The following is a 15,435-nucleotide window of genomic DNA, read 5'->3' on the forward strand; positions in this document are numbered from 1 at the left end:
GACTACTTTTAGAGTAGTGCCACATAGAATTACAAAATCATTAATGCTGGAAAAGACTTTTAAGGTAACTGTTAATCCAGAATTGCCAACTCCACCACTAAACCATGTCCCTAAGTGCCACATCTACATGTCTTTCAGATACCTCCAGGGATGGTGACTCAACCACTGCCTTGGGCAGCCTGTTCCAATGCTTGACAACCCTTTCAGGGAATAAATGTTTCCTAATATCCAATATAAACCTCTCCTGCCGCAACTTGAGGTAATTTTCTCTTATCTTATTGCTTGTTACTTGGGAGAAGAGACCAACACCCATGTACCTCACTGGTGACAGTGGTACCCTTGCAGCAGCTCACAGGTCTGTACTAGTATCTGTATGTATAGATATATAAACCAGGGATGTATACACGTGCCCAAAAGTGGAAGCAAGTATTCAGTGAGCATTCTGCTATAGCTTGCACTTGGTTTGAACCCCTGACTTACACAGAAGCTGTGGGTACAATGGTCCTACATAGGCTCAGAGCTCACCTTCATCTGTCCCTGATCAAGGTTCAACCTGAGCTCTCAAGTGAGCCTAGTTGTTTCTGGAAACAAAGGCGTGCTCCTTGTTTCTCTTCTCTTCATACCCATTTGCTACCCTTCCCACAACTGCTGTGATGTATCTTCACTTTTTCTGGGGAAGACACTACAGTGCTTACAAGACTGCACCTGCTCTTAACATGTCCCTAAGAAACAGCGTGTACTGAGGCAGCAGCTTAAAACAGGTGGCCACTTCTCAGAAAAGGCAAGCTCTTGAGATACAAAGCACTTGATACCAAAAGGCCTAGGAATGCCCGTAACAGCAAATGTTGCTACTGTGGCTTGAAAATGCCAGAGGAAAAGGCAGGGGGTTGCTTTCTGAAGCTAGCTGGGAGGGACAGAGCATAGATGCTGAAACAGTTTTCCTTCCACAGGGTTGGCCTGATGGAGCAGGCGAGGTGCTGAGGATCACCCTGAGTGCCGTGCACAAGAGCAAGCTGAGCTGCAGAGAGTCTCCGCCATATCAGATACCTCCTGCAGCAATATCCTGCAGAGGCCTAAGGTTGCTGTAGCAACCAGAGTAATTTGAGAGAGAAAGAAAGAGAGATTGTACCAACAGCAATAAAATAAAAAAGTAGAGCATGTCTTAAAACGTCCTACTGCTCTCAGAAAATAGAAAAGGCCACAGAGCAGCCATAAAGGAAGAGCGCAGTTTAAGGAAGGCACGATACTGAACATGGTGTTCTATGTTGCAGGATGCTAGAGCACAATAGACCCCAAACAGTAAACAGAGAGTCAATAGAGATTACAGGTCTTGCATCATTTGTTGATGCTTTTTGCTGCCAGATACTTTCAGAAGGACAGTAACAGGAAAAGTTGCCAGCAACGAGGCTTCTAAATGAATGATAAAGGCAAGCCTGACTCACAAAGACACTTGAAACAGTGACTGATTTACCATGTTGTACTTTTGGCTATGGTATAATAGGTTATTTTAAAATGGGTTTCTTTCTTTCCCTGTCTGTGGAAGGAAAACAAGGTGATTCGTCAGACGCTTGCATTCATTTGGGAAAAATACGCCTGTTATGCCAAAGACTGTTCTGTTGCATTTGACAGCTGCAAAGTAAGGATTTAGGTTTAGAGACGACTCACGCATGAGTCCTTTCTTGCATTACACATGTTCTCTCAGGATTCTTACCCATACATCTCCCCAAAGCAGGTTCACAAGAACACTGCAGCCATGTGAACCTGTAAGAAAATTAGATGTTTCTAGAAATATCATAGAAACACTCACTAGTTTCCCGAATGCCATGGAGAAGAGTGGATCAAACATTTCCTGCATAGTGTGGAAAGGTGAGGACCCCTTTGAAAGGACAGAGACAGTAGAGGTGTGATTGGGCAAGCTTTGAAGAGGGGTGCAAGTGATCTTTGTGATGGCCAGCATGATTTGAATATATCTTTAACTGCTTATCCTGTATCTAACTTGCACTCCTGGACCTCTATTTACTTTTATATGATATTACATCACTGTATTATGTTAATAAACAATCACAGATCTCCAGCTGCCCTGATTTTTAAGGGATTATTGAATACCATTTTGCACTAACAGCTTATCTCTTATCAACCTCGAAGAGAATTTCTCTTGGAAACTACTGAACCTAATAAGGACCATGCCGTGAAGGATGATGCTGCCTCTGTGAGAAGTATATCCAGCTTCTGTAAAATGAAAGTCATTTTTCTGCACTGAAGGCCAAGAGCCAGAAAAATCCTGTGTGTGTTCTTAATGCATAACTACAGAAGCAGCTCACCAGCACTCAACTGGCATATCCTCAAGAATCACTGAAATCAAGATCTAGATAGCTATTTCTTGATCAGTTACTGAAATTATATTTCACCTTTAAATGTATTCCTACAAGAAATGGTTTCTAATATTTTTATAATATGATTTTCTTTGATTGTATGGCTTTGTATTTACCCATATAAAAATTTAAAACCTTGTAATAGTCTTTATTATATGAAAGAAAGGTCATCTACTCATGTGTAAACAAACCATTAATCTCTGTTTCAGCAAAAGCCTGTTGAATTGAACAAACATTTACTCAATGATCATAATTACAGCGTATGTCAGTTTATATAGTCCCAAGTGTATTGAATCTATGTAAAGTGCCTTTAAAATACAGCAATTATTTTAAAGACGTGAATAAGTCTGGATATTTAAGAACAAGATCACTCTAGTGGACTGCCTAAAAAAGTAGTCTGCTCTGACTTTGTTTTTCTTTTGGGGACTGGTTTCTAAATTCTGCTAATCCCCGTTGAGGAGTTTTAATTATTATAATAACTTTTACTCAATTAATTTTAGTGAATGTACTGTAACAGAAATAATTCATTGAATAGTAAAATTCAATTCATACTGATGAACAGATGTCTTTAAGGAACAAGAGGCCACAAAACCTATGTTCCTTTACCCCGGTCAGGTCACACCAGAAATACACAAAGGAATTCTCTATTAGATTTTTAGCTGCTAAAAATAAATTGATTCTTACCTTTCCAAAACTCCCTTTCCCAATAGCCCGCAATATTTGAAAGTGGTCAAAGTTAACTGCAAAATAAAGGAGAGAAGAAAAGGGAAATAGTTTGTGGAGTGCTAAGTCAGAATCAGAAATCAGATAAGAAAAGAAATAACAGTGTTTCCAATTAATGTCGTCTTACCATGTGGTGTTTACTTTTTCTCTTGAAACACCAAACATATTTAATAGCTAGCAAAGAGGAGGTTTCAATTAATTTTATTCATCAGCCCATGTTGCCCAATACTTCCAGTGCCCAGTATCTCCAAAAAGAAGCATAGCTCTGTCCTAACCAAGCAACAAGTTAGCGTTACGCAGGTATTAGCAAATTCTGTTCAGCATTGTCCAGAAAGTTTAAGATCTATTAGAAGGGTACTGAATAATTCAGGTAAGGACCACTGTCTGCTTACAGATACATAGTAACATAAGGACAGGTTTGTTACAGTAATCACTCTGCAGGGCAATTCCCATATTCTGTTACAGTGATGGAAGCTTATCCCATGATGAGCTAGCAGTATCAGCCCCTCTGAACTTTGCCACCGTGATATATGCTAATGCTAATATTGTAAGACTGTTTCATGGATGTCGCATGGGTCTGTTTTGGGAGACTTCATTTTACTTTGGGAGTAGGATGGATTTACTCCCACTTCGTGAAAATCTGACAGCACAGTCTGCCCTAGACACCAGAGTGGTTTGCTGTGAAGGTGGGTGAGAGATTTCACTTCTCAAAAATGCTGTTATTGTTGGTGTTGCATGACACTGAACAAAGCATGGCTTTCAAATCTCTGGTTCATTGGTAGGTCTAGTGGTTTAAAAAACAATCCAGCAACATCCTGAACAAAACTGATAGAGCCACTGAAAAACAAACGTGACAACGTGTGATAGGGTTTTTACAGTCACTTGTCAGAAAAGAATCACACTTAAAGCTAAACTCAGTGAACCAGGGTTGACAAAGTTCAGTGCAACTTAACGGGATATTTTAAATTAAAACTTTCTTATGTTCCTGACTTTGGTTATGTACCTCCATCTATGTGCCCATTATTGGCGTAAAAGGAATCTGCAAAATTATGGAGACAGACTGTCACTGGAAAAATATGGTAACGTGCACAAATACAACAAAAACATGAATTGCATCATGATGAAGAAGAAAATCCTATAAAACTAATAATACTTTAAATATTTGTCAAAATAGTAATATCAGCTCAAGCTAAGTATTGAGTAGGAATTTGCAAGGTTGATATGTATCAAGCCACTGAAAATCTTGTTTTCCCTGTTGCAGTAATATCTCATTTATGCTATTAACACCACTTATAATATATTTAAGCATTTGTTTATTTATGCTTGTTTACATTGTCTTCAGGGAAACATGGTTGCTCCTTTCATTAGCGCAGCTATAGCAACTACCTTCCTGGTAATTGCTGGACACCAAATCAAATCCAGAGCTGACAGAGCTGAAAGCAGCGGACTCTAGTCTTTAGCAATCAAAGATGGGATTTGTGAATATAGCAGGTTTAGGATTCGGATACTAAAATGAAAATGCATAACCTTGCAAAGGATTTATATGCTGCTTGGAAATTGGAAAAAAAAAAAAATTCTGCCAAATTATGTAAGAGTTAGGGTTACCCAGATGTTTGAGAAACAAGACAGACACCTTGAAGACAAGATGTCTGTCAGTGACCTACAGCTGGGGTCTCTGCCAACAGTTTTTAGCAGCTGGACACTGTCTTGTAACTCATGCTGGTCTGATAGGCATAATAGCTTAGCAAAACCATCTTCCACAGACATATGTCAACGTAAATCTTGCTCCCACAAGTCATCTCTCCCAAGTGCATGCCCCTGAATGGAAGATTTGAGAGCTTAATGACAGGGATGTTTAAGTTGATCCTTAATTTAGGTAGGAATTCAACACAACATTGAAAAGGTTCAAAATAGTATGTTAATCTCGTTGATTTCTTTGATAGGGAAAATTCAGCAGTTTTTCCCTCCAGCATGCTGGTAGTATCTGTGTCATGCCTCTGCTTTCAAACCTTCTGATGTTTCCTGTTTATTTTACCAATTTTTAACAAACACATTCCTTAAAGCTTGGTTTGATTTTGTTCTCTATCTTTCAGTCATTCAGATGTGGCCAGTTCCCCAAAACAATTGGAAAACTATTGAAACAGTCTGTAATTATCTCATACAAGTCACATTTAATTAAGACTTGGCTAAGTGATTCTACAATTCTATGACTATTGTTCCAAAGCCTGACTGGTTTTCAAATGCATCAGTTTGAGGAATTATTTTGGTTTTGTAATTAAGCATTTATTTTTAGCTATGAGAATGACATTTTTTTATTGCCCATATAATTTTTAATCTATTTCTCTATACTTCCTTCTTTAGTGGTGTTTATTGCTCTGAATGACTAGAACAACCTACTTTTTTAATTGGATTTAACTGTATAACAGACTTCCATAAGAAAGAAATTATTCAATGAGGCATGAGACCACGGAATTTAAGACAGATTATTAGTAAGTCAAATAAGTGGCTAAAAAACATAGCTATGACAATTGATCAAATTTTCTCAATTTTTATGTTTAATATGAATAGAAGTTACACTTTCATATCTTCATTTTCTGGTAAAGGCTAATTCACTAAAGTGAGACAACTTCATCTCCTTTGATCACTCAAACATATTCACAACACTGGAGATTCAAATACTGGGGAAGTTTCTCCCTTGAGATGTTAGGAAAGAATAAAAAAAAAAAGATCACAATTGAGACCAATACCAAATTCAGCTGAGTAAAACTAAGATGTTTCAAGAAACAGTCCCATCAACACAGACCAGCCATGAAGAAGTCACGTTAACATCACAGCCCTAACAAACCATTAGCCGTGAAGATAAATTCACTGCTATCTTATTACTGTGCTAACCATTCTCCCCAGGTGTTTCTAATCTCACACTCTCCAAATTTTTGGCTTATTTTGGTCATCACACTTTTTTTTTTTTAGGTTCTGTGTGTGCATTTTCTCCCCTTTGGTGACTATTCAACACCAAGGGATCACCACTTGATCTGAGAAGAATTACACATCACCGTGACCTCTGGCATTTCCAGAGTTTAAAATATCATAGAAGTCAGACACTACCATTTCCTCTGTGCAATGAGGATATCACAAACATTGTATTCTTTGCCTCTAAAACATGACATGCCTAACTCTTGTGGAGCCTGGTGTTGTAGCTAATGGCATTTTTCTAGCACAAAATCCTGCAGAGATAAAGGTACAGCTGGTGGAAGGACACTTCCTTCAGTAACAGTAATATGATTATTATTCCTTAGAAAATACCTTTCATGGTATCCTTTACTCAAGAGGAAAAAAAATCTTTTCCAACTTTTTGAGCACTTTTTTTCATTTTATTACAACACCACACTTTGGAGGCCTCAGACATCAGCTTTGAATTTGAGTCTTAGAGTACGGACATTTTCCAGAAATCAAAATTAGTTTATATTGTCTTCAGCTAATTTTTCATACAGGCAAATTCACAGAATGAAACTGTGAGAATTAACAACAGTATGAGGGAGTTTCCTTTTGGTTTCATATATTTTTGTCAATTTGGAAAAGTCAGGAAGTATTATAACCTCTCCCCTCCCCCCCATCTCTCACCTTTATCCCTAAAAAAAAAAAAAAAAAAAGAGTCACCATTAATTCAAAACTTTATGGAATAAAACAGATATTTAATTAACCAAGGGAGAAAATAAATCAACATTTATGACATCTGTTGCATGACAAGTATTTTGTTTCTCTCCAACCTTAAATGAATTCCATTGCACAGCTTCAAGTCTCTATTAATAAACTTTAAGTGCAAATATACCTTACTTTGATTATTTTCATGGCTTTGAATTAGCCCCATGTAGAACATTTTCCAGTAGTTTGATCTTAAATTTATGAAAGTTTGGACGATGGTAATGGGATTCACAAGCTGAATGAACAATTGCACCGTTTGCCAGGAGAAGTAAAAAAAATATGGTCCTAGCCATTACAGATACTTGATTAAATAGATCAGTATACTCAAAAACTACCAGAAATATCTAGAAGGACAGTGCAGTGGTTTGTGACCAACTTGCACACAGGAGTCCCTCTATTGCCACAGCCTTCTCATGTGACCTTTGGCAAGTGCTTCACTATCTTCTACCCCTGTCTGTAGAAACATGAATCATTACACTTCTAAGCAACTGTAAAATTAGGCATAGGAAGTAGTTTAGAGCTTAGATATACAAGCAAGCAGGAGAGTAACAACAGCCAATTCAGGTAACAGTGCTTTGTAAAAGCACTATAAAGATTGAAAACCATTTTCCAAGTGTGGAAAGTGTACACTGCTGTGGAAATGGAAGTGCAGAAATCAGTAGGTTATTGACTCAAACCCCACACATCAAGTTACCACAGAGCTGAGAACAAAACCTGGCCCCCACTTCAGACCACACCATTTCTCAAGCACATCTTTCCTACTGCATGAGCACTGATGGAGCAGACCTTTGATATAAAGCTTTCCAGCGAAAGATAAAATAAATAATTCTTGCTCTCTGCTCCCCAGGGGTAAAGTATTCTTTGGGGAAACGTGCACATCACAGACTATTGGACTTTTAAAGTTATACTGCAAAAACTGCATAGTTTTAGTGGAAATGCCTGGATAATTTTAGTGGAAATGCCTATTAGACTTTTTTTTAATCAGTGTTATATACACAATGATGTATGTCAAAACAGTGAAGTCTTTCATATGCATTCACCTCTTCTGTATTATTCATGAGCGGTACAGTGATTTGAACAACAAAAACAGTTATATTGATGCAGATCACTGTGTCTGGTTTATGACACAATACAAGAACACATTTCTACCTTTTCATTTGTAGTTTTGCTCATCTAAAATATTCTCATGTTACTCATCATTTGTTCAAGTGTAAATTAAATCTAGCTCATGGCAATATGTATATTAGGTGGATTCTACATAGAGTTGACATCTGTTGTTCTTATTGCAGCAGAGGAATATTTATAGTATATATATGTGATTAGTCCAAACACACTCAATAACCATTACCTGAAAGAACTTTTTATCTTCAAGAGCCCATACCAAATCCAACATGGTCAAAGTTCAGGCATACATATTTTGCATCATAAAAAAGAAACTGAAATTAGGAGCCCTTCAAGAAAAATTGGAAAAACTTGGTAAGCTATATCCATACCTTCTTCTCTAGCTGAGTCTCACTGATATATTTGGACTGTCTGGAGGTAGCCAAAACCAAAACCTGACTACCAAAGCATCAGGAGGCGTACAGTGAAGCCATATTTGTAACACAATGAGCATTTCAAGACATCTAGCTTCATTCTCACTGATGTCAACACAAAACAGAAACAAGATGTGATGTGGTCATCAGCCGAGAAAACAGATTTTTATTGGAGTCTGAGTGCTGTATTAGATGTTGCAGGTCTTTTCCAGGGTGTTTTAATGCTTCCTGCCTCTATGTGAGTCAGAAAAACAGAGAAAGAACTAAATTTTTTCCTTCTGAATTTGGCCTGTATAGTTTGATCTGAGACTCATTTGACAGCACTGCTATTAGATGTCAAACTAGTTATGTAGTCTTCTTTCTATGTCTGTCTGCTTTCCAGATTCTCTGGCCTTCTCCAGAGAGAGTGCCTTGAACAAGGCTGTGCTGACAGAACCTCGGTAGATCTTAGCAGCCATCAAAGCTTGTTAAAATTGTAACTGTACTTCCACACAAAGACACATAAGATGAGTAACTAAGTAGATACAGTCATATCTATTCATACTCATGATGGAGCTTGAATGGACATAGACAGAACAAACATGAACAGTGCTTAAAAATTAAGATTAAGAAGCATAAAATGGTTTGGGTAGTCACGAGGAGTCACATTCCATCATGCTCTATTCATGGCAAGTACATTAGTGAAGAAAGAATGTTTAAATAAAGTATGAAATGAATTTGTGTTGACAGAATGATAAAACCAGGCACATATTTGAGGTGAGCACAGAATACAAAATCAATACAGTTTCATTAGGTTTCTGAGGGGAATGGGAAATTCCTATACATTAATTGGCTGGGGAATCTACTAATTAGAGTTACATAACTGAAGGACAAGAAAAAAGCTGGTTTAGAGCTGGTTTTATCTCATTAATGATAAAGCATGGTGTTTTCCATCATTGTATTTAAGGGCTTTGCATTGAAATTGCATTACAAAGTCTCAATTCTTCATGCTTAATGAGTGTTTTAGTCTCAGTATAAACTGCTACTAATTATTACGTTAACAATTTTTTGTAATTATCCAGACTATTTGCAATTAGAAAAAATTGAAAATCTTTGTATGTCAAACATTTTATTTAAAATTCAGCTACTTTTGCTTTGAACTTTAAAATGTATTTCAGTCTGATCATGTTTGCAGACTGAATGTATGGGAAATGTAATTGCTGTCTCTTGGGAAGTTCTGATACTTGAACATTAGTTTACACTAAAAGAAAAAAGATATGGCTCTTCATGGAGCAAAATAACTATGACTACTGATTTGAAAAATGTAATTTTCCTACTTTATAAATTTAACTAAGATATTTCATTTTGAACTGATACCATTTTTTCTGTTTTAAATTATCACAAGCAGATGACTACAATAATCAGTTTCCACCCTGCTGCAACTCCAGAAGTTCAGAATAATGCCCATCTTAGAAAAGGAAATAGATACTTTAGTGTCCCAAATCGAAGTGAAACATTTCTGTATTATCAAAATACTTTCATTTCAGACTTCTTTATTAATTCAAAGCAATTTCTTTTACGGTAGTTCAGTACTATACTGTGTTTCCTTGTGATGATGACACTATCCATCTATAAGATGAAGTCGTTGGCTGGACTGTATCTCCCGTTATATAGGTATACCCATAGCGCTTGCATGATGCACACTTCATCTACTCAGAGGTGGTGGTGTTTTTATTATGCACACTTTGTCCACTCAGAGGTGGTTAGATTATGGGAGATGTAAAAAGGTACAAGATTTTGATCTACAGAAAGGAATTGGAGCATCAGATTGCAATACTTTTGAAGAAGTGTCATACCACAGAAGTGTAGTCTAGCTTTGAATTGACCCAAAATAAAATCAGTTTGAAAGGTAAACTTTAATTCCATTCAAACTTTCAAAACCAGCTTTGTTTACCCACTAGAAGGTTTAATTTTTGTAAAGGAAAATACTGGCATTTTGGTTTGGCAAAAAAAATAATTATCCATTAAAAGTTATTCAGAGGAAGTCTGTTAAAAAAAAACCCAAAACTGACTGACAGAGATCCTTGTTGTCTCCTATTTATCTTACCTTCCAAACATGATGAAGTGGAAGCAACCTCTTCCTTCAGTTGCCACAAATGGGGAGAAAACCTCAGTACTAAGGTGCTGGAAAACCAACATTTTATAGCTCTCTTATTTCTATACTCCATCAATAAATAACCAATACCACAGATAAAAGAGTGGGCTAAATAACATCTATTGTGGTGCATTACAGAAATTCTTATTTCCTTATGTTAAGCCTCCTACAAGGTAGTACTTCACATGCAATTTAGCTGCACATCAAATACACAGAGTATTTAGAGGATGCATGGCTTGTTCATCAAAAGCAGTGCCAGCATCATGGAGTTCTACACCACATTCAGTGAAATCCACCTCCCATTATATCATTAAAAGGGATAGAGGGGATAGTTCCTAGAAGGCTAGGGAATTTTCTGAATGCATTATTTAGAATGAATACTGGAAAGAACTGTAACAATCTACCATTTTCCAAAATCCTATAAAAAGAGACTTTTTTAAAATTTGGTGAATCAGCTAATGGTTTACACTGTTGAACAAAGAGACATGTGTTGCCACACCAGAAATAAATTCAAAATCCCAAAGAAAAGTAACATTTGGAAACAACCAAGCTGCTAAAGAGAAAGATGCTAGGACTGATTCTTAAAACCTTGTTTCTCTTTTAATTCTGTAGAAGTACACAATTCCTTTTCTAGCACTGTTCTGTAAAAGCTGTAGAAGAAATGAAGATGAAATTTTGCATTCACAAGGAAGCTGCAACTCTTTGGTAAACAAGAATCGGAACCCACGATTAAATGAAAATTTCTCTGCAGAGGTCTTTACACTTCTAATATGGCAAAATAAAATCATACTGCCATTAAATGCATCAAGTCTGAAAAATACATCAAGCAGCTACCTGAAACCTGTAAAACAAATTTTGCTCCTTAGGCAAGTAGAACAAGATGCAAATCACTACAACTTTTCTTTGAGAGAAGTTTAAACTGAAAGTACTTGGTGCCACCCTACAATCTCAAGACCTCTTCTCAGAAATGTGAGATACATCACCAAAAAAAAAAAACTATAGCAAATTCGCCCTGGTGCTTTGAGGGATGTGGGTTTCATTTTCTGTGAGCCACTGGGAGGGATTTACAGGTAGCAGAGACTTGTCAACAAGCCATTGAAGTTAGCACAGAAAGTCCTATAGCTGTAAACTGCAGCAAGTTTTTGATCTAACGCTGTTACTCGTTTTTGCTGAAAGGTTGCCCTGGGGTAGACTGAGTGAGGGCTTTGCCAGAAGCTCCGGGGACTGCAGGGCTGTTGCGATTGTTATCCTGGGGAAAAACAAAAGTTTATTGCTCTGTGGAAGGTGTGGGAATGTTTGGCTGTTGTTTTGCTCCACAAGAATTTTAATACTGATTTGATGAAATTAGCTATTTGTTTCTGAAGGATCGAGCACAAATAAGCTTTTACTGCCATAGGTTAGTTGTACTGATCAGAAGAGCTCTTCTGACTGCATAACTCCACCACAGTCCTTCTTCGGAGCATTAGATTAAAAAATAAAGTCATTTTTCTTGGCTTTATGTACACCTCTTTAAAATTAGTCCAAACTTTAACCACAAAAAAAACAGAACTGCAGAGTTTAGTGTGCTGCCTTTGTGGTCTTCAGACAGATTACTCTGTTTCAGAGGCATACAGAGATACTCTGAGGGGGCTGGAAAAAAGAAATTTAAAAGCAGGTGTTTGCCTGTCACAGTTTGCTTGAGCAACTGTAGGAAGAGATGAGGGAAAAAAAATCATTCTTTTAGATAATGTTAAACTGAAGGATACAAATTAATATGAAAGTTCTGATGTTTTGATTAAGAATTTGATTTCAACTCCAATGAAAGCAAACATAACATTATCTAGATTTGGGGTCTTTCTCATCTTTTTGCTTTGCTTTTTTACCTTTTCACAGGAGAGTTTTTCTATTTTCAGACAGCCTAGTAATGATAGGAAGTAAAAAAATACTTAGATTTCCCAGCATCAGGAGCACAGTTTGCATGCTTTAGGACTTATACCACACAACGAACTTCTCTCTAAGACCACCTCACTGACACTTTTTTAGCCCTTCTTGATGATCCCTGTCATGTCATGCAATCACAAGAGCACATGGTCAACCAGGTAAAAGACTTGCTCTTTGAAAACCTGAGAAGAAAATGAGGCCATCACAGGGACACCATCTCTGGCACACTGCAGACAGCTGGAACAGGGAGGAGAGCAGAAGCACCCCTTTTGGTGGCAGCTTGGACCTTCACACTGGATTAAGGTAATCATGACACCTTATGGTATACTACAAGGCTAGTTTTGTTAGAAGTTTAGTTTCAAGGGCAGTAGAATGAGATAGTCACCTTCATAGGGGAGTTACAGTACTTTTTAGTACAGAGTTTATGTATTTTACTTTTACATAAATTGTTTTATATCAAAGTAAAGATCAAACTCTGATCTCTGTCCTATTAAAATACGCTTGCTCTAATACTTGCATTTTTTCCTCATGCATAAGTGAGCACAGGCGACAAAGGTAAAGAGAAATTTGAAATGCTAAGCAGGTCTTTTGACTTAGATGGTAAACCCAGTAAGGCAACCAATTAGCCTTCTGAAAATAAGCAGGAATAATAATAAACATGCTATGCCAGAAAGATTTAGGCTAATGCAATCTTAAGTACAACTGCTATTATTTGAAGACAAAGTTACTAACTAATGAATTTTAAATTGTTTCTTATTAATAAACCAAAAAAAGGTCATATAGAGCTGGCAGAGCTAGAGAGAAAATACAAGGAACATGAAATGTGTGCTGCCATTGCAAAAAGTCAGCTAGACAATCTAGTAGGGATCAAGCCACAGCTCATAGCACGTCCTCATGGGCAGTGCAGTGTAAAACAGGAAAGAATGACTATCTGTTTAACATCACCAGTGATGATGTCAGCTGCAAAAATTAGCACAGAGAATGATATGTTTTACTTGTCATTCAGGGGGATAATGTAAGGTCTTCAGAAATCCCAATGATGACTAATGGCACAAGCAATAACCGAGATGAAGCTCCCTTGACGGGTACCTAAGATTTAAAATAGCAGCAACTGAGACAGCTTAAAAGGAAAGGGAGGCAAAATACAATAGCGGCAAGCATGAATGGAGGCAACTCTGGAAAAATGCAATTCAATTTATAATAATTCCTGCCCCAGGATGTCATCTAAACCAAAAGGCATCAAGAAGTTTAAAAGGTGTAGAACTACAGCTGTAGACTCGATCAGACTGTAACTAAGAAGAGAGATCTGTGCAGAGCTGATCACTTGCAAGGCAACCACAGACAAGGACAAGACATTCTTCTAATGCTACTTCCATGCCCATGGAGGGGGAGGGACACTGATCTGATCTGTCTGAAAACAGTAATGTGGTACCATAGTCTAAGAGCAAGAACATTATTTTAAAGCAGCCCTTCTCAACATCTCATTAGTCTTCTATTATGATGACTGGTTAATCATCCATAGATTAAGCTAAAAATATAATTAGACTTCAAATACAGGAGCTTTCACTTTTAGGTTTAACAGAAAAGTGAAAGGAATTTGCACTGCTAGATCTACTACTATTTTTCAACAAGCAGCGCTTGGCCCAGATCGTTGTGAAAAGCCTGTAATGACTGAACAGGGATTTTGCATATTAGTGTATAATTCAGTGCTATGAAAAATGTCATCAGATGTTCCTCTGGAGGGACTGAAATGTTGTAAAAATTGTCACCTTTGCTAAATAGCCATCATTGGTGTCTGTCAATGGCCAGAGCCTGGGTGACCACACAAAACTAAAGGCAAAAATTATTTTGTGGTAATTGGAAATGGTTTCACATCAGAGTTGTAGAGATGTTCACTTCTTGTGCACAGGATTGATTGTGACTGGCTACATGAAAGCAAATGATTCTTTCTTCAGTTAGGCTGGTACTGAAGCTATGTGACATGAAGAACTGAAATGATTACGTTGTTATTAGGTTGGGTACTTTGGAAAATAATACAAATAACTTAAGTCCATAGTCCTGACCTCATTGCCATGTGAAAAGGATTAGGATTTAGTTAGTGTCAAATCTTCAGGATAAGCATAGGTTAGTTTACCATAACAGAGGGGTTTTGCAACTGATTTATCTGCATCTATGTTCTGTTAGTGTATAGCATTTGGGTAACCTATTTTCTAGTAGAAAGGTTTCTTTTGCATTAGTTTTAGTGGAAAGTAATTGGAAGTTCTGATATCATCTTAATCACTCATCCATGTATCCTATTATAAAGCAGTAATTCATAAAATTTTACTATTATAAACTCACAAGTCAGTGAATTTCTTTTTCATATATTTAAATCAGTAAAAGTTTTAATGAAATATCCCTTTTTATTGCTACAAAACCAGTTTTGTTTTGCAACAGGACAGAGCTTTGATTCAAAAAAATTCTATTAACTTAGTAGCAACACTGGAAACATCAAAAGTTGTCAGGGAGCAATTGTTGAATTGCTGTATTAGACCTTATTACAGCCAGTGAGTAGCAAGGAAGCCTTTGTGAGTCTCCATGCTGTTCATAGATCTTTCTAAAGGCAAACTTGACATTGAAACTAAGGAGATAAGTTTCAGGATCTGCTGAAATGTAAAATGTCTCCAAGACCTTTTGTAAGTGATAAAACCTAGCTTCCTTTTGTTGAGAAAGGAGTTTCTGACTGACCATGTTGCTTGCTTACAAATGAGCTGACAAAAAGGATCTCTGAAATCAATTGCAAAGAGAAGCAGGTTGACAGGTATGTCCAACAGAAAAGATACTCCTTGCGAAAATGTATTGCTAAAATGCAGAAAGTCTAAATTCCACTTTAACTGTAATAGACTTCCCTGTGAGATCTGGAAACACATAACATACTATGAAGCATCTTTTTCAGCTAGAAAGTGGGAATATTCACCTCCCTCAGGTGGTGAGGTGAGGTTATACTATGAAAATAACCTCATTAATAACTGAACTGGAAGGCTCTGAGAGAAGTTGCTATGGGAATAAA

The 15,435-nt window shown here is 37.1% G+C and overlaps 1 protein-coding gene across 1 annotated transcript in view; it reads right to left on the minus strand.

Annotated features, from left to right (window-relative positions):
* STK32B (serine/threonine kinase 32B) overlaps positions 1-15,435 on the minus strand; it is a 180,204-nt gene that overhangs the window by 149,845 nt on the left and 14,924 nt on the right. Inside the window, exon 2 of the mRNA XM_040593883.1 lies at positions 3,057-3,112. Coding sequence (XP_040449817.1) covers positions 3,057-3,112 — 56 coding nt within the window. The remainder of the gene's footprint in view (positions 1-3,056; positions 3,113-15,435) is intronic.

The sequence above is a fragment of the Falco naumanni genome, chromosome 1 (genome assembly GCF_017639655.2).
Source record: "Falco naumanni isolate bFalNau1 chromosome 1, bFalNau1.pat, whole genome shotgun sequence".
NCBI classification, from domain to species: domain Eukaryota; kingdom Metazoa; phylum Chordata; class Aves; order Falconiformes; family Falconidae; genus Falco; species Falco naumanni.